The sequence below is a fragment of the Toxotes jaculatrix genome, chromosome 6 (genome assembly GCF_017976425.1).
Source record: "Toxotes jaculatrix isolate fToxJac2 chromosome 6, fToxJac2.pri, whole genome shotgun sequence".
NCBI classification, from domain to species: Eukaryota; Metazoa; Chordata; class Actinopteri; family Toxotidae; genus Toxotes; species Toxotes jaculatrix.
Genome location: NC_054399.1, coordinates 17,707,329 through 17,734,420, shown reverse-complemented (window position 1 = coordinate 17,734,420; position 27,092 = coordinate 17,707,329). Strand labels below are relative to the sequence as shown.

The following is a 27,092-nucleotide window of genomic DNA, read 5'->3' as shown; positions in this document are numbered from 1 at the left end:
TTTATTTTATGTTACAGTTCATGATGCTACAGAAACTTCATGTTTACACTGTTGATTGCTTTTAATTGGATGGTGCTACAGATGTCTCCTAGCAACCATTACACACTAGTCTTAGCTAAGACATTTGTTAACTGTTACTGGTGCAACTTGATTTACTAAATCAGTAGAATGAAACTAGGTTGTAGTCTAAGGAAGGACACAAAATTAGTAATGGATATGGTTATGTAACATTAGGCTAATATCATAACGCAATAAATGTAGAGGGCAAAAAAGGTACATATTTGTATTGTGTAAATTTATAGCGGTCAAACACAAGAGGCTGCTTCATTTACTTGCTCCTCTGTGATATCACAATAATAAACAGATTCAACACAGCAAACAACTTAGGCCAAGACATTCTGTCACTCTCAAACTTGAGTCACACATTTGGTTCCATCAGGTTTCTGGCAACAAATAATCTTAGGCAACTATGAAAATCAATAAAAGCAATGCAACCAAAGCTCAAAACCACTAATAAGAGCAACACAGAGGTTCAAAGGACAAAGAGAGGATAGAAATGGTACTGACATATAAGCGTGCCTTTCCATCACAATGTGGTAATGAGCTAAGCTCTTATGCAACAAATTTCCAGTGTACAAATAGGCATACACATCCCTCCCTACCTTTGTCTCTCTCTCTCTCTCTCTCTCTCTCTCTCTCTCTCTCTCTCTCTCTCTCTCTCTCTCTGTGAGGCTCTTAGCAGCAGCCAACTTATTAATCACCAACTACACAAAAAAGACAAAGAACCAAATTCCTGGAAAAGAGCAAAGAATGGAGGCATGCCTCATATTCAAGACACTTGTAGAAGCCTTTCAGGTAAATATCAGGGCTGAGCTGTCAGAATAAATGAAACTGATGAATGTAAATGACTGTGTGGAATGAATAAATGAGCAATGTTAACGCAAAGGGATTTAGGTGAAATGGCAAAAATGGAAATAATTTTATTTACATCTAGATGCAACTGCAGACAGACACATTTAGTTTTTTCTGTTTTGGAGGGGTGCCAACAGATAGACTGTTATATCAGACTGTTATATCAGTGTTTTATTGATTGAACATTAATCAGCAACTATGTTGATAATTAATTGCTTATTTCTTTAGCAAGAATACCATAAAATTAAAAAAAAAACCTCTGGTTGAAGCTTCTTTGATGTGAGGATTTGTTGGTTCTCTCTGTAAACTCTCTGTAATAATTGCATTTGGACTACTGGTTTGTGAAACACCAGTAGTGTGTGCTAATCTGACAGATGGGAACATCTGTCAGATTAGCAAGGCCCTGTGAAAGTTCATCTGTTATAATATCAGCTACAAGTAGGTACTTGAAATGTCTTTTGGCTGCTTATATTACAGACCAACACATTTCCTGATGGTTAAAGTGTCATCCAGAACAAGTCAAGTTACTGAGAAACACAATGAATATTTTATTCCCCACCTTTCCCCTTGACTGGTGATATGACCCCCTGTAATGTTAATTCCATCCATACGGGGCTTTAGACAGCTTTAGAGTTTTTGGTTAGCCCTGTCTTCAGTCTTTATGCTAAGCCAGTCTAAACTCATCCTGACTTCAACTCACTATCACTTAACACACAGACCTAACACAAAGACTGATATAAAGTTTTCCATCTCACTCTCAAAACTAAAACAAGTAAACAGACACCAAAATGTATCACAAATATTCTGGTACAATGAAAAACACACCAACAAATCTTTATCATAAATACAAATGCACTATCCTCATTCTCACAACCAGGTTTTTGCACTATATCTTACATATTACACTGATATTGTACACATTGTTTTGTACATATGTGTGTGTGTCACAGACATTTCTCAGGGTTTCATCTCAGCCACAGCTTCATCTTTGGTTGATTCACCTATTCTTCCTCTGAAATAAAAAGTTTGGAAACTCTTTTTTCTAAGTCTTTGCGCACAACAGAGGGAAACCATGGGAGACAAACAAGACAGAAACAGAGGAATGCAATTAAAAGCATATGGGAACAAGTCAAACTGATGTGCTTTAGAGCTGTGACCACAACCCCCTCAGCTCACTTGATCTTTCTGTGGAAAATAACCCTGAATTTTCACTACAGCCTGGTCTCCACAACAAATAAAAACAAGTCTCTTTTATCTCCACTGACAGACTGGTGATATGGCCTAAGTTGTGAGTAAGTGGACTGATATTGCAGTGACCTTACACTGTTACGTATTCGCAGACAAACACTTACTGTAGCCTGTGTGATACAGAAGCTCTGGTAGAAAATATTATTTTTGACGTCACCTTGTCTCCAAGAGTCAGATCATATAAACAACGGCTAGATCTGAGCTGAGCGGGATAGCAGGCGGTTTGAAGTAGGCCCGTGATATTCCACACCTCCTCTCTGAGAGCAAACATACAGCTACCCACATCTGTCACAAAGTGTGCACACACACACATACTGATGGCAGCTCTCACGTACACACAGTACATACACAGGTAGACTTCACCTGATGATGCAAGGTGCTGTTTAGGCAAGAAAAGGATTCGGTAAACAAACACACACTTGTGGATGTGAACACACAGTGGGACGTGTACTTGTGAACGTAGCCAGGGCTGTGCACACATTACATTTCACAGTAGCGTTATTGGCAGGGAATAGTCAGTGTTGAGACAGAGAGAGAGAGGACAGTTTGATGGCCGTTGCGGTATAATGCTGGGATGCGTTCCTGCTCTTCTGCTCATGTTTCCAGGGTATTTCTCTGTGTGTGACACATCGTGGAGATGATGATAATAATGTTTGGACAGGCAGTGTGGCTGCCCAGAAGGATTACGACGGACGGAAATAAAGGAAAAGCGGCCAACTCTCCCGTCATCCCTTTTTCTTTCTCAGCCATGTGCCACAGTCCACTGCACATACGTTTTACTGGTCAAGTCATCAACGACAAACAAGTCGTCTAACTTAACGACAAAACAGGCCATTGTTATTGTCTTCCAAAACAACACATAGAACCGCTCTGTGATCTGCTGCAGGCCAGCAGGATGACATTGTTTGTACATTCCAAAACCATTAGGAATGAATGACGGTAACTTAAAATGATTCATGTAACTGTTTATGATCAGCCACTGTTATAGTTTAGGATGATTAGTTTTAGGTACAAAAAGTTGATTGAACTTGATAAAGTAAAAAAAAAAACAAAAAAACAATCATGCCAATGTTTGTTTTGTAATTCATTTTTACTGTTTTGTTTGTTTTTAAATAAAGTTGTTAACTGAACTAAATCAAACAGCCTTTCTCCTTCTGGCACATGGTCATGCCAGTAAAACAACCGCCCCAGAACATAATGTCCACATACAGTGTTTGTTCACAGCTTCTATGGAGGAGTAGTTAGATTAAGTTTTAACATCTGAACAATAAATCAAGACCTATTCTATCCTGCTGCAGCTCAGGCCAGAATGAAGATAATCACAAAAAGAGGGTTTAGGGATAAATGAAAGTGGTCTGACTGTCGTGACAAACAAGTTTGTGTCACAGATATTAAGCCATGATCTGTTGCAAGCCAATCATTTTCTTGGATTATTCAAAGCAGATTTATGGAACAACATAAATTAAAAATTCATTGCAATGTAATGGAAATCTTGAGTTATTAAAAAATAAATCAAGTACTGTTTGGGAATGTACCACATTCCAATTTGGCATGACAGCTCGCAGCTTTTATCTCAAGGTCAAGCGGTGGGAACTTGTGAAAGAGGAGTAAAGTGTCCTTAAGGCACTGACAGAAAACAAGCTTTTGCTTTATTAACTGAAAATTAGACAACCACAGTTTAAAAGAAACAGTTTAGCATAAACTACAACAACTTCTGTAAAGAGACTTCATTAAAACCTTAGCTTATTTCATTTTTGACTTATTAAGAAATAAAGCAACAGCAGCTTAGCTCAGTTCAAACATGGATGATAAAAGGCATGATTGAAAGTAAGTAAGGCATTTGGCTTGCACCAGATTCTTCTGGAGCCAACAGTGATCCATTATTCAGTTCTATCAGTGTGTTTAGGCTCTTACAAGTACATACAGCATAGCCCAGTCTGCTGGAGTCCAATTAGTCATGCTCTTTATAGCACTGTCCCACAGTGCAGAGAGGAGTTATCTGAGGACACAGATATGAGTGGATCATTGTCCTGAATCAAACCTTTAATCAGTGAGGGAAGAACATAAAACACAAAATGGCCATTTAAATATAAACCTAACCCTAACCCTAGAAAGGGTGTGAGAACGAGAGAAGAGTAACCAATGGAGAGCTGAAGAGGATAACGTAGGGCCTCAGGTCAAGCACCTCTGAAACAATTATGGTCTTCATAATCAGCTTGACACTGTCCCCTTCCTAAATAAGATCCAGTGTGTAATCACAAAGAAACAGGCAAAAGCGGTCACCTACTAGTTCATTAAATGATAAGTCAAATGTTAAAATATGACAGTTTGGAAAAGGGATTCATAACAATTTTGAGAAACTGAGGACCACTGAGCTATGACTGCACCACTCCAGAGGGCAGAATTAATTTATTACTCAGTTATACTCCCTTGCGGATGCTCACACAGACAGCTGCGGACACCACGGATGTGTATAGCTGTTCTTGTTATACTACTTTCTAGTCCACTTGGAGTTCACTTGGTGTGGACCATACACAGTTCATGCCCTTGTAACACAGTGGCCGTGGGAACAAGTCCACACAGACACAAGAAACCGGTGAGTACATAGAAGTCTGCACAGAACCACAAGCACACCCTCTGATGACAAAATTTACAATACTTGGACCCTAGTCATCTCAGCTGGGCATCCACTTCTAGGAGAGAGCACTAAATGAATGGTGTATTCAATATGAACAAGAACAACACAATGATTTGTGTTGTATTACTTAAAATAGATTGAGTTTGTTCATTATTGTAACTTAGATGAAGATCTGGTCTCACTTTAAGACAAATTTAAACATAAATGCAGCTCATTCCAATGGCTTCACTTACTTTTTCTTGCCATTGTTTATGTTCTAGGGTAAACAGTAATAACACTAGCAGCAACACAACAGGTTCGTGTGCTGGTTCACAACTTTAATCAGGGAGGGAAAAACCAAGAAAACACAAAGCATTGTTTGATCAGGCTGATAGCCTCATTGAACAATTATATCACCTTTTACACACAATACACACTAACACAGGACACTTAACACAGCAGAGATGGAAAAAAAAGCAACTCTGTGGAGCTATGTTTGTTGAGAAGAAAATTACTGGGTGTTACTGATGAACATCTATAAAGATGCATACAGTATACACACACAGCCAGACATCAAGAACTGGTTCATGGGTACAATATACACATTCCAGTGTAGAGAAAACACTGGAGATCTGCCTTTTTCTCAGAGAGAGAGACTGAAGGTAAACAGTCTTATCTATGATCACCAAGAACAGACTCTTCTCTCGACAGTGATTTCTTTGTCGATACCCAGTACAAAAGCAGTTTCTATGTGGCCGGTAGAACACCTTGCACAACCAAACACAAGATACAACGCTTAGTGCTTGAGCTGTTTAAACTGTGGCTATGAAGTGTTTACACAGGTATGAAAAATGCACTGTTAGTGTGTGCTAGGTCAACACCATGCACATTTTGTCCTGCACTGCATGTGCTGATTTGCACCATACGCCTGATAGACAATGCGTCATAAGGGAGAAGCCTGACAGCTAAGTACACCACTTTCCGTGTTTCCTCGATCCATGTAATTACACTGTTGATGTCTCAACTAAAGGTTTATAATATCATCTGTGAGGTACATTGCTCTCTAAATATTGGAATGATTCTTGAGTACACTTAATGCACTGGAGTATTAACATCCACACTTTATACTGACTTAATATATTTTTCTGTTTCTGGACATCATATGGACAAACCATAAACTGGTATTGTCTATGATCAAGTCTTCACTTTAAAAATGTCTTTTCTCTAATTTCTGCCTTCAAATTCCTTTTAATCAAAGGAAGTGAAAAGTTATCAAACAGTTGGGTGAGACAGTTTCAAAGCTTTTGTTTTACACACATTATTCATGAAGGCACTTTGTTTTAACCAAAACAAGTTTATGCAACACCATGTCAGAAATGTCAGAAAAGCAGACCTGGATTTTGTATGGTCTTAAACTGAAACACACTGACACAACCAATCTCTGAAACCAGCCAGTAAAGTCATGGATGAGTTTGTGAATGGAGTAATGACAGTGTTTTCATGCTGAGGTTTGTGACGTAGGTCAGGCCCTGTCTGCTCTTTGTCTCCCTGTCACGCCAAAGGAACTCATTTGTCCCCGGAGAAAGATGGATGAACTGTTGCAGAAAAAAGAGCCTGTGGGGGGTGTCTAAACACCTGGGGCAGATTGTGTTTTTCTGTTTGAGTGTGTGTGAGGAAGTTGCTGTCGTCCCACTGGCCTGTTTCCTCATTAGTGTCACAATCCTGCCCAGCATGAACTTCCTTCCATGGACAGAAAGGTGTCTGTGTGACAAACACACACACACGCACACACACTTGATCCATACACATTCAGATAATACTCACACCCATGCATTCATAAGTTCTGTTATGTCATCCATACACATCTGCACACACGGACACATGCATCCAGAATGCACCTGCCAACTCTGACGCATTTCTGGACACAAATCTGTCCTCTGGTCCTCATTCTACCTCTCATTCACAACACGGACACCCTGAAAGCTAACTGAACTGCTTTTGGAAGTGATTTAACCTGTGCTCTCCTCTTATTTTAAAGACAGGTGGGACATTTCTAGGGTATGAAATCCCCCAGAGATTCAACACCCTCCCTTGTGGGACAGATTATGAATCTTATCTTTGTTAACAGAAAGTTCACACACAAAGAGCAAACTACAAAAGCATAATTTTACTTATCTATATTTCTGTACGACAGGGACTATATGGAAATGAATGGGGGGAGGAAGGGTCAGAAAAGGGGGACAGTATTGTAATTTATCTTTTGGCTAAAGGATATGCTAACTAATCTGAGCTTCTCCAAAGTAGGAAAATAAAAGTCCTCCAGCCTGAACAGCCACATGGGTTGTTTGTCCCTACCCTCTGATGTGATCCATAGAAGTGTTTCATGAATTAGCGTACCTTCAGCAGCAGGAGATATGGCACAGATAAGCTGTTAAAAATCACTGTTGAAAAATAAATAATCAACCCTTTTATGTGACACCATGTTAAATTCCTTAATGGCGTTAAGGGTGAAACAATTTTTACTAATTCGATACTGTCATATTATTTTGACATATTGGCAAGAGTGTGTTACAGTTTCTTCTATAAGTCAAGGATGGAGTCAACCAAAATAACAGTGAGAAAGCTTTGGGTTTTTTTTTTATGACAACACAAGATGTCACAAGATTCAGCCCTCCTCCCCATCCCATTGATTTTAGTACAATCCCCTAAATGAGACAAAAATCCTCCTCACAAGATTGAACTGGGTCAGCTGGAGTAATAATACAGAGCATACCCAAAATAATTTGATTCCAACCCTGGTGTGAAATAATTGAAAAAGGACGCCCTATCATTAGTGAATGAATTACACCATCCGCAAACTCAATATGACCCTTGTTTTACATAAGCCGGGCTGAACTTCACAGGCTGTTGCTATAATCCATTCAGCTATAGTCAGTGAGCAGCCACTACCTGTACACTGCTGGAGATGTGCCACCATTGCCAGGAACATGTACAAAAAGCCATAAAAAGTCATATTAGTTTCCAATAAACAAATGTACCTGTCACCTATGTAGTACAGCTCACAAGATCTTGTCAAAGGCCCACAGGCTATGTAATAGTACGCACACAGTACTGCTGGTGCCAGGTAATGATGGCACTATTTGTCCACAAGGAAGTGTAATAAAACACGCTGACTGGCACAGATACACATCTACATACTCTGCTTTACCTTACAAAGAGTTGTCGCAATAGCTAAATAAGAAGGTAACATTATTCTTCAGATATCACAGCCTTTCATGTAAGCTGTCTTAGCAGTTCCCCATCAGAGAAACAGAAGCGTTTTCACCATGATTGAAGTTGTTTCCCTCAGGTTTCACTTCCTTACCCTGCCTGGTGACCACACAACCCTGCCTGGATACCTGAAGCAGTTTGAGTGGGGTTTAGAAATGAATTTAATCCAATTATTGCCTAATAGTTTTGGCCTAAAATCTGGCCTCAGACCTTCATCCATGACGCAGGACGAGGAGGCAGTGTTTGTATATAACGTAATATTTTGGGGTCTGCACAGGAGCCAGAGTGCTTTGCCTGTCTGCTGGGAGCCCCACTGAGGCCATTAAAGTAGCCAGGAGCGGGAAGTAGTAAAGAGGGCAGGTAACACAAGACCCCCAGGGACAGAAATACCAAGACCTATTAGCTACCAACATACTGGAAAGACGGCCAAGAATATGTATTTCTCAAAACCTGGACACTTGGAGAAAGAGGAGTAGAAGAGAAAGAAAGACAGAAGGGGGTCGGGGTGGGGGTGTGGAGGTAGAGTCAGCTTTAACCAGAACAGAGTGAGGGTTAGAGGAAAAGGTGGGAGCCGTTGCTATGGCAACTGCTCGTGTTTGCCATTTGGGGGACGTGCACAGCAGAGTGTGAGGTGAGAGACAGAATGATAGGTTGGCAGATACTGCATCTGTGACATTTAGACATGTTAGCCCTGCCACAGTGTCCTGTATTGAACTAGTGCCAGATCAAGACCATGAGGCTGGCACTGGTCCAGCATTACCTCATCAACCAAAGATGGTTTGTAGCACTAAAGGGAGAATGACGATGACGCGGCTTCTGATATTAAAAAAAAAAAAAAAAGAAGTCGTCCAAATGAGTGTGATAGTAAATTCCTATGACTGTTATCCCAGAAAATAAGATAAGAAGATAAGAAATCCTTTATTAGTCCGTCAGTGGGGAAATTGCATTTATTTAGCTTCCAGATGGCAGCTCCATGGCTGTCCAATACAAACTTTACTTCCACAGCATAATTTACTGTAATGTAATTACTCATGAATAAGTCTAGCTCACGTATGTGCAATATTTAACATGTAAACAACACAATTGTCAGAAAGTGTGTCTTGTAAGCATTTATATGACACTCCACGATTAAAGACAGGCCCTCATTATGCAACCTTAATATGATCACCAATCAATCATTTAATCAAATCTTGAGAGACTAACTGATGTGGTCTTGGAACCTTAAACCAAAAAAATGAAGGTTTTCCATCCTGGCGTCACAGACCTTTAACTCCAATGCGAATGCAAACACATGGTTAGATGAGCACGCTGGTCACCCTGGCAGATATTCATCTCTATTTGAAGTCGGGGTCTGCGTCAGTGAGAAGCCCCAGACAGGTGCACCGCTGTGGAGGAGTTACTGCAACTGAAGCCTCTCGCTTTTTAGTTAGGGGTGTCGCATGACAACCTATTATGAGATCTTCTGTGTGTGTGTGTGTGTGTGTGTGTGTGTGTGTGTGTGTGTGTGTGTGTGTGTGTGTGTGTGTGTGTGTGTGTTGTAGTGTGTAGTCAGAAAGTGCAATTTTTTTAAAAAATAAAGTCATGGCTTTTCCTCCCTTCAGCATTATCCTCCAATCAGGACACTACCAACACGATGGATGTTGTGATGAGAAAACACAGTGTATGTTCATGGCTAAAACAAGCAATACCTGCTGAAAATCAAGTGTTTTATTTAGCAAATTTCAACGTGCGTGGCTTAGGGTGCTATGCTATGCTTGGTTTGATTGGTTTTCACATGAATGCCAGCAAAAGTAAACTGACAAACTAAACACTGATTGACAGCTTTGTGAGAAGTGTTGGGATATCAGCGAGAATGTGTTTTGTTTCTCCGTTAGTTTTTTGCTACAGATCCTCCAGCTCCTCGTCTCCAACCTTCTTTCCTGTTTTGCCTGTATCACATCTCCTCTGGTACCTTCTTGCTTATTCTTCCTCCCTTCTTAAGACAACCTTTATCTCTCCTGCCCTCTCACCTCATCACTCCTCATCTCCTCCTTTCATCCCTCCTCCTGTTCTCTGTTGTTGTCCTCCTCTCTGTGACCTCGTCTGTGCATTCCTGCACGCACCAGGCCACTGTTTGGTGCAGGGAATGCAGGGCTGTCAAAGGAGTTTATTAAATAGCATTTACAAAGAGATTGATGAGGTAAACTTCATTCACTGCCCTTTGCTCTGCTCTTTGAGTCCCTGCTGCCACAGAGGGGAGCTGAGATGAAACAAATCTTATACATACCTTGACGAAATTATTTTCTGATCTAATTCTTCATAGATCACTAAAACCGGAGCTTACAAGATTAAATAAGGACCCACTTGGGTAAAAGATGCACAACCTGAACAGAAATCTTTACAATTAACCCTTCACTGCTTCAGTCTTTTGAATCCTGGATTCAAGAGATCAGAACAGGTTTCACCCCCAAATGTGCAGGATGTGACACATTAAAAGGTTAATCAATTTAAAGGTAAATATGAGTAAAATATGAAATTAAGCAAAGCTGAAAATTACACATTTTCTGCAGTTAGTCAGTTATCTTCCTGCATGCAGACAATACACTTTGAAAGCTCTGATTACCAAATATAACCGCAGCACTATATTTATTCACTATTGTGCTGTTATAACAAAGCCTTTGCCAAAGACCTAGCTGACTTATCAATTTCCTTGTCAGACTAAGGTGAAGAGAGAGAAGTTGGAGTACTGTCCATCCCATAAGCCCTGTGCCTGGTGCGTTATGCACCATACCATATACAGCAAATGTATGTGCAGTGTTATTTTACCCTATTGCATAACAGCTCCACATTGTCCAAACACCTTTCACCTATACAGTGAAGTCACACTTATTGTTTAGTGTTGACCAAACACCGGCTCTTAGCTCTGAAATAACACGTAGGGCTTTTTTTCGGGAAAATGTCATGGGGGGCCTGCTTGCCTCATACAAAAACACCTACACAATGGAGAGGGACAGTGGGATTTAAAAAGCCAGCTCGTTGACACCTTTCCACACCACCATGCAGCCAAACACATACGCACACACACAGTCTGCATGTGAACAAGGTCAGGAGAGTTCAAGAGCCCTTTGCCTCACATATATCCTGTATGACAGCATTTCATCACAGAGGTCGACTTGACCAGGAAGCCAGGTCATACCTTTGTGAGGTTCTCACAGCTAAATGCCGTAGAAGTGGGACAGAATATTTCCTGGTTCTGTTATGACACCACAACACAAAACAGCTGCTTTGGGTCAGTGGCTCTCTATTATGTGGAAATTTTCGGCACATGTGCGAGCAGACCTCACTAACCTGTTTGTGACTGTGACGTGATGATGTCTCTGTAAAAACAATGAGCCTCCTTTATAGGTTTCATTATTCCACTCAATAACTGCAGTGCTGAAAGAAAGCGAAATCTGAGGACCAAATGGTAATAAAATCTGAAACATGCATAGAGAAAGCCACTTAATGGTCCTGAAAATTGTTTGATGTGCAGTCAGCGTACGTTACAGGACACACTGACGACATTTAAATTATCTGCAGTTTTATCTGATTTAGATTATCTACACCATCTCCACCTTTATCCTGTGAGAAAAGGACTAAGTGTTGTACAGTAGTTTTCCTACCTTGTGTGCCAAAGTGTACTGTGTGGTGGGAAAGGCACTGGACACAGCTGAAGCATGATACTAACACATAAGACTTAAGATTTAACACATAGCCTAGACAACTTTGCGGTGTGCACCTCTGTGCTTTAATACTATGATGCTGAAACATTAGAACATGATCCGCTAGCAAACATATAATTAAGAGCATGCACAGCTCTGTGGATATTTCCACTCACCACTGAATAGAATAAGGTTATGGGTGGGAACTGATACACTGATAGAGTTGGCCCAGGTTGCATAACATACCTTCAACATATACACATACACACACACAGAGCTGGTGGCCTTTAGAAGTTGCAGTGCAGGTTTCACTACCCATTTTTCTGTTATTATCAACTAAGTGTTAACATGTTATGGAGTAAGACAAACATCAACACTGACAAAACAATGACAGCCAGCAGGAATGAAGTGCGACATAAATTAGATGCACAAAGGCGGAGAAACCCTTAAAACAGTGCATCAATTACATATATACATACTTTTTTCTTCTCTTCTCCAATACTAAAATGTAACCTAACAACATACAGTAGTCATTCGCTATGCTTGCATTATTAAATTCGAACTACACACAACACTCATTTCCCAGACGTTTGTCATTACATATTCCTGTCCAAGCCTTCGTATGTTCCAGTTATTAGGCAGAATCTGGTACTGCTAAAACCCAATGTTACAAAAATCCTGTTGGTGATTTCTCTTCTCATGCAATACACACGTTTCCAATTTAAGCTCTGGTTTAAATTGTCACTATCAAACATTGACATTCACTGAAGCTTGATATGCCACTTCTGCCAAACTGATCATTTAGCCTCAACCAGCCACTTTCTTTGTGCCCAAAGGTCAGAAGGTTGCACAATATTGAAACACAAAACATAAGGTAAAAACTGAAAGCACCTGGATACATCATCCTTTTGCTCCACAGTAAGTTTCAAAAAATTTGATGTTGTCACACTTTTGTGTGAAGGAAGGGGACCGTGGAACAAACCCCAGGCATCTAATATCTGCTCAATCTGTGAAATCCAAAAGTATTCTGTACAAATTAAATCATGAATCATATGTTATCTGACTGAGTTTAGTTACAGTCAAGCCTTTAATTCTAACTGGAGGCTCATGTATGTGATTTCCATGCAAGTTACATTTGAACAATGAATCTCAAACTGTCCCAATGTGTGTGTATTGGAAAAAAAAATCCAGAAAGTGGAACTGCTGCTTTCACTTTTCCAGGTAAGTACAAAGCTTCTGCCAAGTGAATGTAATGTACATGTGCAGGTACAGGTTTATAAGGTAAACATTTAGGCATTTTTGCCTTTATTGGATAAGGGCAATTAACATACTGACAGGAAACAAGGGGCAATAGGGTAGAAAGAGGGCATGCGACAGAGACTCTTGGCTTAATTGAAGTGGGGATGTTACAGTTACATGGTGTGCATCTTAACCAGCAGGCTACCAGGATGCCCCTATAAAATTCCCACCTCAGCAGCACTGAGCGTGACTTTGCATCCATATAATGAGAGCAGGGCGGCAGCTAACGGTTACTTTCATGATGAATTAATCTGCTGATTATTATCTGGACTAATCATTTAGTCCATAAACTGTAAAAGAAAAAAAACATTGGTATTTGCAGTTTCTTTCACAGCCTGTCACATATGACAGTTAAAAGAATCAAATCCCCACATTTTAGAAGTTGAAACCAGAGAATATTTGGTATTTTTGCCTGAAAAATTACGTAAATGATTATTTAATTTCATTGCACATAACTGTGTAATGTAATGTAATTACATGTAATGTAATGTTTGATTAGAATAGTTGCAGATTAATTCTTTGTCCATAAACAGACTGATTGACTAATTGTTGCAGTTCTAAATGAGAGAAGCACTGCAAAAGCACAAAAAATGAAAAATCAATAATTCTGTGGGTAGGTAGTATGCTGATTAATTAATGAACATTATATATAATATAAATCTAACATCTCAAATAAGCAAAATTATTATATAAAATGAAACACTAGTGCCAGACTAATGACAGATGGTTTTTGTGCCTTTGGAGTTGTTGTTGTTGTCATAGCACACGTTTCCTTCAGAGGAGGTGAACCTGTCCTGTGTCTCATGACTTTATATCCATTTGATTTCTTTTATGAATGGCATTCACAATATGCAAGATATGCAGTCTTGGCCTTACGTTATTTATCCGTCTGTATAAAGAATTAGAAGAATGAATTGTGTGTCCTGAGAGAGGGTGAATCAGGTTCACCTGTGTGTAATGCAGAGTGTTTGTTCAGTACTGTAGGTACGTGTTATATCATTGTGTCAGCATGCGGCTGTTTGTGCAGTGAGTGGGCACAGACAATAGGCCTTTGTCTCTCTGCATCCTATTTTTCTCTTGTGGTCTGACACAGACCTTCATACACACCGACACACACACACACCTCATCTACACACAGTTGCTCCTGGCTTCCGTCAAGTTACAACAGTTTAGAGACAGCAAAACAGGAACAATCTGATCTTCTCTTCCTGCCTCACACTTCCTGCCCTCCCCCCTCCTGCTCTGATAGAGTGAAAGAATAAAAAAGATTAAACGAAAGCTAGACAGATAGAGCTGAAATGAATAAGAGAGAAAGAGAGGCAGATGTGGCTTGTACAGTAGATGTGTGTGAACAGGAGGTTGAGGCCTGAGATCATGGGAAAACAGTGGGACTGCACGAGCTGAGAGTTGTGGTGGGCAGGTGTTAACTTTCAAACAAGTGTTTCATATGAAACACTTAGCAGTGAAATCTTTATAATCACAAGTGTAACCAAGTTTGTATTACTGTATTTTTACATGAAGTTTAAAATGTAAGTTACTACTTCTAAGAGAACTTTTGGATTAGAATTAATTTGTTAGTGTCTGAAGTACAGACCAAAGCAACTATTATTATCACCAGTCTCAGAAAGAGAAACACAGAGAGACCACTGCCAGGAATTTATCCCTCTAAGTTGTAGCTATAGCATAATAAATCCTGTATGTCAATGCTTTACATACACACATTGGAAATAAGCTGAAATTGGGACTACAAATAACAATTGCTTTTATTTTGGATTAATCTGCTGTTTGTTTTCTTGAATAATCACTTGTTTGGTCAATAAAATGTCAGAAAATAGTGAAAAATACTAGTCACAAGATCTTCTATCTTCAGATGCCATGTTCTGTTGAACCAACAGTCCAAAAACAAAAAGATTTAATTTAACAAAATTTACATTTTCACAATTTAAAAGTTGGAACCAATGAATGGCTTTTTTGCTAGAAAAGGGACCTTGTTAATTAGTCAGTTAACAGGATAGTTGCTGATTAATTTCCTGTGAAGACACCAAATATGGTATGTAGCAACCAAACTTTAGTAAACAATAAAATAACTCAAATAGAAAAGTCAAAAACAGTTAAAATCAATATACAAAAAACAACAAAATGAAGGTATGAAATATATGTGGCTGTAGCAAACTATACTTATCAGTAGGATAAAGTTCTTGTTGATTTTTTTTTTTAACTTAAACTTTTGCAATGGATTTCTTGATAATAACAAAAGATAAAATGACAGCCTCATCCTTTAATGAGCATGTAAGCCTAAAATACACTAATTTCATGTCAATGTTTAGCTAGGTTCTGCCCTGCAAGGACAAAAAATGGTTGTAGAGGGTGAATGCACAGTAGAAATGGGGAAAATGGATAGAACTGTTTACCTACAGTCAGTAATCACAGTCAGTAGTACTTAAACTTAAACCAGCTGGAAACAAAAATAGAGTTGATCGGAATCTATAATTTAGTGACAACCTTGTTTGCCCTCACACTGAAAGGTCACAATGCACGTTATGGAGCTGGTTTACGAGATACACACACATACTTATTTTCCCCAACTCTATAACACACATACACAGGCTCGCACAGATAAACACACAATCTCAGAGCACCTGACGAGCTGCGGTTCTCAAGAAGGAAGTGAAAACTCAGTCCATCTGCTTTGACAGGAAGTCAACAGAAGCCACATACAGGCATGCTGACGTCAATCAGAGCCACAGGAACACCTCCCCACAGCACACACACTCATACACACACACTCAAATTACTCACTATGATGAATATACGCCATAATAAACACTCATTCGAACCGTATACCTTGTCAATACAAAACTGCAAAACTGCACAAAGCAAACTTTAAAGACATCACACACTGACACACTCGATTACATACACATCACAGGGTTAACTGAGGCTTATGCTCATGTGCGCACACACAGAGTATAAATTTAGACTATCAAGTAACTTGCTGCATCCTTTTCAAAAACACTTGTACATTTGAGTAATAACATAAACCAAGAAAAATCCATCTTACAAGATTTTGGTCAACAATATACTCTTTAAGGCTGCAGGTGAAAACATCACAAGACATGACCAAAGGAGTGTTTATAAGTGATACATATGAAGAGAAAGGGGAGTAAAACTTACAAGGGTGCGATTTTTTTTTTTTAAATGAACACAACAAGAGATAGGAGCAGGATCTTGGTTGAAAATGCCCACGTGCTGTGACTTCTGAGACAAAAACACACACTGTTATCTTTGCTGAACTGACTGAAGCTTCATTTTCACTAGTTTCTTTGATGTCATATCTTACATCAAGTTGGTTTCATGTAAAATGTGTTGGTTATTGGATGGTTAACTACGCTCACTGTTCTCAGTTTCACTGTTGCTCATCTCTGTCTGTCTTTACACAACAACACATAGCGCTGCTTTCAGTGTGATTCCAACAGAAAGTGGGAACACCTGCCTACAAATTTGAGGTGAACGTTGTGACACGGAACATAGAATTCATCCGTGCCGCTCAGATTTACTTGGCAAAACATTTTTTTTAGCACAATGCACAAAATACACATTTAGTGGACACATATGCAAAATTCTGCTCAAAGATACTACACAGTGTGTAGCTAGTTTTTGAATTTTATTCAAACCTTATTCAAAACATTAGCATAGATCTGCAGTAAAAACACTAAGTTATTTTTCTGTTCTGCTTGTTCTTCGTTCATGCACAGTAATGTAAGACAAACAGAAGTACCGCATTTACACATATTTTGGGTGTTTTGGACACCCAGAGCCTTTGGGTGGATAGTAGAGAAGCAGGGGTGGCTTGAGAAATTTCAGTCAAATCTAATAAAACAAAGTTTTTGTTATTTCTTACAAACAGAGCAAAAACCCCTTCATTCTTTCTCACTCAAGCTCAGTGTAATGTTACATTAAAAACCCAACACACACATACATCCTCACACACTGTCTATTAATGGTCTAGACGTGTACATGCACACAGACACGCACACAGCCGCTTAAAATCAAATGTGATGAGAGAAGAAAAGGGAGGTTTGCTGTTATCTTTGAGTGAGCTGCTTTAATAGACTGTACTCTGTGTGTGAGTGTGAGTCTGCATGTGCCTGAGATGTTTGTCTGAACTACCAGTTCAACTGTGTTTGAACAAGGTTAATGAGCTTGATGACAAAATAGTCTGGACTGCAACGTTAGAGCTGGAGACAGATGGCGAATAAAGTGAAAGTCGTCACATAGGCGAGTTCATGAGAAAAGGACGAGATGGCGGTTGGAGGCAGGGAGGGAGGAGGGAAGGAGCGAGAAGAGAGTAACAAGAACAAGGAAAAATGGAGGCAGAAGAATGTTTCAGCCAGATATAAACCAGATAGGGTGTAAAAAATGTGCTCTGCATGGAACTTTACAAAAGTCAGACACGTAGCAGGACATTCCTCAGGACAGTCTCTTACCTGGGAGACAAACTCTGGTGATTGGAGGTTGAGTTGTTGCCGCAGGAGACCTTCTGAAACAAGGAAAGACAGAAAAAAAGAAGAATGTTACAAAGTGAAGAATACACTACAAAATATTGCACATAATTTTCATCTTTAAAGAGTTAGTTCACCCAAATTACAAAGACATTTCTCACATGGTGACACAGGTAATAGCTTAAAGGGTGAGAAAGTAAGATGAAAAGATTGATAGCACTCTGACCTCCTCTTCTAATGCTCTGCAGAAGAGAAAATAAGTGTATTTCCCCAAAACATCAAACTGTTCTTTAAAATGGATCATGAATGACATCAGTTTAGACTAAAGCTGAAACAGTTTTTTGAAAAGTTATAGGTCATCACATGCCCTCCATTCATTTATTTCCAGTGGTATATCTATTATTACGGAGTCTTGTGGTAGTGAGGCCATCCTTCTAAACTCATTTTATCTGCATTCAGCGGTTTAACTCCATCCATCTCCCCAGCCTCCTCCTGTATTGGGATTTGTGGTTAGGTGCATGTTTCTTTAAACGTAGGGTCATTAAATGATCTGATGGGGGTTTGTGAGCTCAGGGCCAGTCTCTGCTCCAGCATAACACTGCTAAGATAAAATTTGGGTGCAGTTCTTTCCTCATACACTACATAAAGAGCAACCATGTACTATGTATAAGGTTTAGAGTGAGACACTGGGTTTGTATCATTACAAGCTTTTAAAATTCTTTTCTTCAAATATGTTTCATTACATGTAAGACACAAATATGATGCAGTGGCCACTTAAGTAGCGCAGAATTAAAGCAGTGGGGACAACAAATACTTTACATGCATACCAATGAGGCATTCCATCTGTGTGAGTAGTCGTGGGTGTGTGTGTGTGTGCGTGTGTGTGCTTGAACCACAACAGAACAATTCATTATAGAGAATTTTAATTGAATGACACATAGAGACAAACTATTCTTTAATTTATTAAGAGACTGAAGAGTAATGACAACTCTAAAATATGAAGTTACATTGAGTTCCTTATTAAACCCCCTCTGTAAAATGTTTAAAATTCCACTGAAGGAAATCTGCATATTTTTGTGTGTGTATGTGCGTATTTATGTGCATTTGAACAAGGGTATGTGTTGTGTTGCTACTGTGTTTGTTGGACTACTTTAGCTGCTCAGCTGTGAGTGGTTGAAACAGCTGTGGTCACAGATCAGTCTGTTTAAGGCTCAATACCTCCATCTTGTGTTCAAATGATGGAACTGCAGTGTGACTACCCCTGTGATGACTTTTTTTTCTGTGATTTCAAAATCTAAGAAGAGGCTAAATTATTTCAGAGAAGATGAGTAGTTTGATGTATTTCCACCATTTACTATATAATGTTTAAGAGTCATTTATCAATGAGGTTTGCACTCTGCCACAAGCAAATCCCAAAAGATCCCAAAAGATGAATCCCATGTGTGTCTGAGTGAACTTCAACCTGACTTATAACTTAAAGCTCATATTTCGTTGTCATTGACTCCTCTGAACTTTACAGTCTGCCAGAAGTATTTTCCTAATGTTGTCAGGGTCAGTAAATTTAAACTACATCAATAATGAACTCACATTTTTTTTGAGGGGGGGGTGCACATAAATAATTTTGATTGCTGGTCTTATATAATCTTATATTCAGTAGCACTTACTTGCTGGAGGCACACTGGACATTGGTCAGCACTGTAAAGTTATTCCTTACACTTCGAAGGCTTGCCAGAACCTAGGTAAGCAAAGGAACAGATATTTATTTAAAATCCTACGTATTGTAACAGTGAGGGTTAATTTTTCTTTTGTTCATGCTTGCTTGTAGCACAGAGAATACAGCAGCAATCATTATAAAATTATACATTTAAAAAGTACATACTCATTTGTGCTTTGGACACTGATTTGTTTATATTTGCTTTATCTGTGTTGTTGATTGTTACTCTAACAACCCACACCTCTTCGTAAGAAATATGTCGGTCTCATTTTAGATTACAGACAGTAAAGTGCTTACCTGAGCAAAAGGCGTTACAATCAGGTCATCGCCATGCCTGAAAACACACAAAATAGAGAGATGTGGTAAGAAGCATCCTCAAATACAGTGCAGCACAAATATCAGGTTCGGCTGTTGCATAAATCTTATATGCTAAGTGCTTTCTGTCACTGTGGTCATGGTAAAAGGGAAAAATGTTAAGTAACAACAATAAGCAATGAAGGCTATGACCCAGTCAGCCTCATTACTATAATTAAAGGGAAAGCAATGGATTTCAAAGAGGGAGAGGAGCATGGGAGGATGGTCACGGGTAAAAGACAGGAGCCTCCTGTTCTGATGTAACCTTGTAAGGAAGAGGCCCTTAGATCTAAGAGTAACCTATTTCTATGGACTGCGACGGGGCAAAATACTAAATTACTCTTCTGTGGGTTTCAAATCATTGTCATGTTATAGACTTATATTATAGACTATCTACCACCAGATCTTCCACTGGGGGGCAGAACAGTAGTGCAGGAACAGAGCCTTCATAGCAGGTCGCTCTACATTGTGTGATATACTTCAGTGGTAAATAAAACAGCAGGGGAACTGCTCTTTTATTGTGACTGTTAATTATTAATTTGTCAGAATTATTAATTCTGACAAACATACAACCTTTGCATTCCAGCTTTACTGAACTTGAATTTAATGAATTTAATTTAATCTTAATTAAGGCAGGCTCTAACTCAGTACAATTGTCTGCGACCTTTCTACTTCAACTTTAATTTTATTGTACCCCAAGGAAAAGTTGTCTTGCAATTGTATCACATCACCATGATCATAACGTGCTATTAAATTACACAGTTGTGTTGTTTTAAACTAAGCAATACATGAAAACTGTAACTAGAAACTTGCAAAATAGGCTGTTCAAATTTTTAACTGATATAATATATAACAATGGAATGTCTAAAGTCCAGATATCATTATATATTGGTGCACTCAACCTATTGATTCACTTTACTGCAGATTCATAGTCTGTAGTCAAAAGAAAAAGGCAAATGCAAATCTCTGCATAGTGCTGTTTTTATACCTAAACCACAGCTGACCAATATACTGGGACAATACAACATCAAAACCTCAAAATCTGTTGAACACATGTTGCTCTGGGAATAGGATTTTTAATATTCCCAGCTCTGTAATCCTTAAAATAAACTGTTAAATAATATCCAGGATATGGAAGCATCTTCACCTACTGTGAGCAGAATTTATAAAAAAAAAAATTCTGTTTATATATAATTCCTATAATTCTCCATGACACACACACACGGTGTCATAGAGTAGTCAGCATAGTTCAGAGGTGTCCAAACTGTTCCACAAAGGGCCGTGTGGCTGCAAGTTTTTGTTCCAACCAAGCAGCAGCACACCAGACTTGACTCATTTAATCAACTGATCTCAGTCTTCAGACAGTTGATTGGTCAACATGTGTGCTCTTGATTGGTTGGAACAAAACCTTGCAGCCACACGGCCCTTTGTGGAACAGTTTGGACACCTCTGGCATAGCTAGAGAGGAGAAGAGTAACTGTTTCTAGTTCAGTGTGACTGGCACGGCTTCTACTGTAACAGCCACTAGAGAGTAGATAGTCTAAATATAAGTGAGAGAGTGAACAAATAAATGCGTCTGAAAGGAGGCTGAAGTGTCAACAATCAATAATGACATTTTACACTATAAATACAGTGTGAAACTTAAGTTCAACTTGACTGAGGTGTTGCAGTGAACTACTTGATACTGCTGAAAATACTTATTACTTGTAGGTAGCCTGACCCCATGCAAGTCTGCATCTGTATACATTAAAATTGGAATGTGCGTCTGCCTAGAAATGCAGATATACAGCACCTCCTGCCAGATTATGTGCAGGAGGGGCACATTATTAAATGAAGACATGCACATTCTTGTGTTATGCTGGTGTACGGGTGTGCTTGCTGTGCTTATTTCCATTTGTTTCTACTTACAGTTCAGAGGCGATGGAGGAGTTTCGTGACATGGACTTGGGTGACAGATCATAGTCGCTGTCCGAACGGTAGAGGAAGGACTCTCTGCGCTGGTTATGACCAGGGAAGTTAGTGTGGAGGACCAGACCAGAGCCGGGGGAGGCCTGGGGGTCCAGGGGGCTGCAGCTGGCAGACGGGCCATTCTCCACATCGAAACTGAAAACAGAAAAACATATAACACATTTTTTTTTTCTTTAATTGCAGTTTCATTTCAGTCATGTGAAGCATAGAGCAATAAACCTGAAAGAAATAAGATTATTTCCAGATAGGAAAATATTGGAGCTGGTTTTCATATTCAAAGCAACCAAAGGCAGGTCTTCTGGTAGCGCTAGAGTTAAATGTAACTTGTAACTAAATGTAAATGTAACTAAATTTGAGATTAATCCACTGTAAAGCCTTTGGTTTTCCTGAAATTTCACCAAAAGTTTTTTGCCATTACACGCTCCTGCTCTGATCTCTGAACATAAAGCCATCAAATCTTATTGACTCTTTCCTGTTCAGAGAACACTTTGTTTTCTTTATCGAGCACTCATTAGGCTTTAATGACTGAGCATACATAAGAAAAAATCTCTCACGTGTACTTTCAACGTCCGCTTGAGAGATAAGCAGCAGTCACACACACTCACTCGTAACTGTGCACAGCAAATACGCATACGCATACATAAATTGAGTTGACATGACCGGGCAAGACAGGGTAGAGTGACACACTAGAGTGCACAGTGTTTATGACTGAGGCTCCTACGTTCATGAGAAGCAGACAGTGGAGGAATGATCATCATTGTGAAGGAGGAGCACGAGAGACGACAGCATCATCATAAGGATGGTTTTCTTTTTTTCTGGCTGTGGTAACTCATCCCAGACGCCACTTTCCAAACAAACACTGCGTCTGACTTTTTTTTTGTGCATTTTCCGCTGAAGTTTGAGTTTCTGTAAGTCGGCCTCTTTCAGTACTTTGTTCTGCCATCACTGATCCTTCTGTATATTAAACACGCACCAGCAGAAGGAGTCCTGGTTACACTATAAACTTAAACAAGATACAAACACACAATATTAAATGAAGACTCTGAAACTCTTCTTTGGAGCTGTGTGTTCAGCTATATTGTGTATTTTATTTTATTTTATTTTTTTTTTTGGTGTGTGTGTGTGTAACACTGTCCCTACTCTGCTTCTCCACTGTTTATAATAGTGAAATCTGGAATGGGAAATGAATCAGTTCATCTGTGCAAGAAGATTTTCCAAAGGACAGACCTCCAATGGACAGTGTGGATATGTAGACGCTCTCATGAGCTGGCTGACAGTATGACAAAGAGCATTGTATTGTGTATAGTATTTTACTGCACATGGATGTTGTGCTTTAGTACAGGCCCTTGTGTCAACTCATTAATTCCAATGATTCTTTATTTGTATTTGTAGGACATTTGGGACTGATTTTTTTTTTTATTCTTTTACTCTCAGGGAAAGTGAGACATGAATTCCAAAGGAAGTTCCAAAGGCTCAATCTGTAAATCAAAGTAAAAACACAGGCCGACTCAGTAGATACAGCTTTACAGAAGGTAGACTAAATAGGAAATAAACTAACCAGAGTAGACAATATCTTTTAAAAAGGACAATTGGACAAACTCCAAAACCCAAAGAAAACAAGTTGCAATACAGTAGTTTTCAGAAGCTTAGTGGCTAAAAGTCAAGGAGCAATAACAGCAAAATCACAAACAAGTCTTTTAGGTATAGGGCTCCAGACCAAGTAAAACCTTGTATATCAAAAGTTAAATGTTGATAAGAGAGTTATAGAGAGAAGCTAAAATTGGCATAATGTGTGATCCAGGTCTTGAGTTAAAGCCTCACTGTAGACTACACTGGCCCAGGACTGTAAAATGATGTTACAGCTAAAACTTGACTTCAGATCAGACATTGTAGAAGTTACTAAAATATGCACTCCACGGCCTATATTGTCCGATTCAGCAGGTTTACATTTGGTGATTATGTGGAATTATGATGTGGAATCCATAGAAAACAGTATAAAAAGATTCATGGAAGGGGCAGTAATCATACAAAAAAAAAGAAATGTAATATGGTAAATATGAGCGCACATATAGGCACGCAATGGCATGAAGAGCACAGAAAAAGCTGGGGACAGCAGCTGCCTGATGAAGTGAAGACAGCTCTCTCCTTTTTTCTGTGAATTATGACACAGGACTAAAATTAGTGCAAAGCATTTTCTCTGCATAATTTCCTGTTCAAGTTTCTGCTTCTAAACATGCCACAGTGATGCACTGAAACAATGAAAAAAATGAACAAAGATCAAAAGGTAAATGGAAAATGGGGGTATGCTTTATACATGCGTATACATGCATGCTTGCACAATGCACCATGCATTGAATGCTTGACTGCTTCATCCCTCAGGTCAACTCTCTGTTTTTTATATTCTGATCACGTGTAGAGATGCCAGTGCAGGCGAGTCTAGTCAACTACCCACCCCTTTCTCTTCTTACCCTCAAGAAAAGATGGAAATAAATCTTTGCATTAACTTTGTAGATTAAGATGATATGACATAGGACACAGGGCCAGGAAATGCCTCCAATCTATCCAAAAAGGCTTTCAATAAAGACAGCAAAGAATTATAGTCTGTAATTTATTATTTTTTTCCATAACTGTTATGAAAGAGTTTAGATTTGTTTCAGTAAGATAAGACAGATAAGATAAGATAAGCCAAGATAAGATAAATTTAAATTCTTTCAACATACAGTGAAAAGAAACTGGTACGACGCAGGAGGGAAATTCTATAATATAGAACTACATTTACAAGCCAGGCTCAAACTTCAAAGTCATAAGGACATGGTATGTTTTTAGCTAGCTGAACTGTCATGTGTGTAACTGCTGGCAAACACAGCTACATGCTGACCATGAGCTGAGTCACATCCGCATGAGTCTTTACAGTCATATGTGTCATGTAAGAAGGTAAGAGCCAGGGTGCGGGTGTTATGATGGAGCTTTATGCTGTTACGAGAAGCTGAACAAAGGGAAAAAAAATGGACAGCTACGTCATAGCCCCCCCCCCGACAGAGAAGGCTGATGGGTGTTATGTAAGCAATAGCACAATGAAATGTCCAAGTACAAGAATGACAGAAGAGGCTGAGGCATTATCTACGTCAAGTCCATTGTTCTGTTTTGTTTTTTTGTAACTGGAGAATCCAGAGTACATATTATGCTTATGCTTACCTGTGCAATGCCTGTAAATTTGAGAGACAGAAATTTGTGATCAGTTAAGTTTGTGATTCATTTCAGTAATTTAGCCTATACATACATTAATTTCACTATAACTAAAGATGAGGACTTTCTGCCCTTTTAGAAAAATGACGGTTGACTTTTGGTTGACTACACAGACTCACAGTTAGGAGGGCTGAGACTAATGATCATTTTCATTATTGATTAATCTGTTAATTGTTTTTTCAACTGGTTGACCATTTGGTCGAGAAAATGTCAGTGAAAGATGTCAATCAAGGTTTCTGAGAGACAAAGGTAACATCTTCAAATGATTTGTTTTGTCAGTCCAGTTTAGGCTGCAGTGAAGGAAGGGATGACATGGGGGGGAAAAAAATGGTGAGATGTTGTGAACTGAGCTGAACCTCAAACGCCAACATGTAATGATTTTACTGTACAAAAAAAAACATTTTAACAGAGACTGTCTTATGAAACTCTTGTGACTGTCTGGGTGACTGTTGCCAATGTTTGGTCCCCACATAACACAGACTAAATGAAAATGCTGAATATGTTTAACCATCTGATCTTGTTAATTCATTCTTGTCCTTTCGGAGCAGTGTGTGCAAAAAAAATAATCTAAGCAGTCCACTTACTGGCTTTTCTAAATTTAAAATTTCAACTCTCTCTTCAGCTCCATTTGCTGAATGAACACTCTGAGATGTGGTTGAAAGCTCTGACAAACTACAGTAGGCCTTTTGAGCTTAGATACTTTGTTAAATGTGTTTGACTATGGTTACAGACTGAACAAAAGCTAAATCTAAGGGTTATCTTTATCACTGCTGTCTCCAGTAATTCAGGCAAAAGAATAAGCACATCTATCTTACAGCTTTTAACTCTGGTCTGCTTAAGAGGACAAAGAAGGGATATGCAACGACACAAAGACAGACTTCGGGAACAAAGATCCCTCCCTGTATGAAACAGGGTGTCCTGGTGGTTTAGCAGATTAGTGCATTTGTCTGGGAAACCATTCTCACTCATACCATTCTCTCAGGCTTTCTCTTTGGTCCAGCATATCTCTCTATATGTAAACATATACAAATGTAAAAATGCAAACTTCCAGTCCTTGCTCTGCCAACCAGAAGCAGGACCTTCTCTTCAGAGACACGATGAGAACAATGACTGTTTATCCAAACGACTCAGAGAGCAAAACAACTATGGGCCAAATGTCTTATTGCAATTATGAGCTTGTTAAGTAGAGGGGAACTAAGTCAAACTAGCCTGACTTGAAGGAATCTGACAATGTGTGAATGGGGGGTGAAAAGGATCAAAGCATCACCAGGTTGTGTGACGCACATTTGTGTTTATATATTGTTTTTTTCTTTTTTTTAAAAAGATGGTAGAATATGATCCGTGACCAAAGAACCACAGGCAACTAGTTCCTGGGAAATCCTTGATGACACATTTTCCAGCTAATAGTGATCACTATGATACAGGGTCGGTCAGTCCTGTTTTTGGTGTTATGTTTCACTAAGGCATTCAGGAAGTGCTCGCTCTAACCCCAGAATCATTTGCTAGGGTGACACGACATTCCTTTCCCATGATCCAGCTGCACCCGTCTGACTGATGATGAGCAGACAGACTGAGTGATGGACAAACAGAAAGGATGACAAACACAGAGAAGTTCTCTCACTGTCTAAGTGTTTATTGGCTTATTTTATCCCCATTAGCCTCTGCCATAGAAGTTGCTAATCTTGCCACAGTCAATGCCTTAAAAAATGTCCTAGTAAAACATTTCTCAAATGAAAAATATAGAAGTATACCTAAAAATATAGCTTTCTTCATGAAAACCAGCAGTCTTCAACCAGCAGCCATGACAGCCTGTTATGCTTATGCATATCAATAATACTACAGTATGAACAAGTAAAGCAGCCTAAATTTGGGCTAACTGACTAGAACTGAAATATATAGGAAATTAAAGCCCTGTAAAATAAAGTGTCACCAGTATTTTTTAGTTAGGTGCCACTTTCTAATGCACCCTTTATAAAGGGTTTACAAGGTGTGATAAATGGCTTTATTAATGGTAAATAATTTTACAAATACCTTAAAGATCAGTTATAAACTGTTGACAAGAACAAATCCTTCAGTGAACCATTTAGTGAAAACACGCTTTAAATTCCCGGCTGTGAAGACCTTCTGCGGTTGGCATTTGTCTTTTCTGTTTTATAATTACACACTTGAAAAGGTTTGAAATCCAAGAGCATTAGCCTCTCACGTTCTATTAAACAATCAGATATGCAGTTAGGAAAGTTATTAATTCCCTTATTTTTTATTTTATTTTATTTTACAAAATT

At 39.0% G+C, this 27,092-nt stretch overlaps 1 protein-coding gene across 2 annotated transcripts in view; it reads right to left on the bottom strand.

Annotated features, from left to right (window-relative positions):
* pde4ba (phosphodiesterase 4B, cAMP-specific a) overlaps window positions 1-27,092 on the bottom strand; it is a 117,459-nt gene that overhangs the window by 34,977 nt on the left and 55,390 nt on the right. For both annotated transcript variants that reach the window (XM_041039615.1, XM_041039616.1), the window contains exons 2-5: window positions 21,505-21,699; window positions 19,540-19,576; window positions 19,193-19,263; window positions 17,514-17,566 (exon numbers count right to left, since the gene is read on the bottom strand). In XM_041039615.1, coding sequence (XP_040895549.1) covers window positions 17,514-17,566; window positions 19,193-19,263; window positions 19,540-19,576; window positions 21,505-21,699 — 356 coding nt within the window. The remainder of the gene's footprint in view (window positions 1-17,513; window positions 17,567-19,192; window positions 19,264-19,539; window positions 19,577-21,504; window positions 21,700-27,092) is intronic.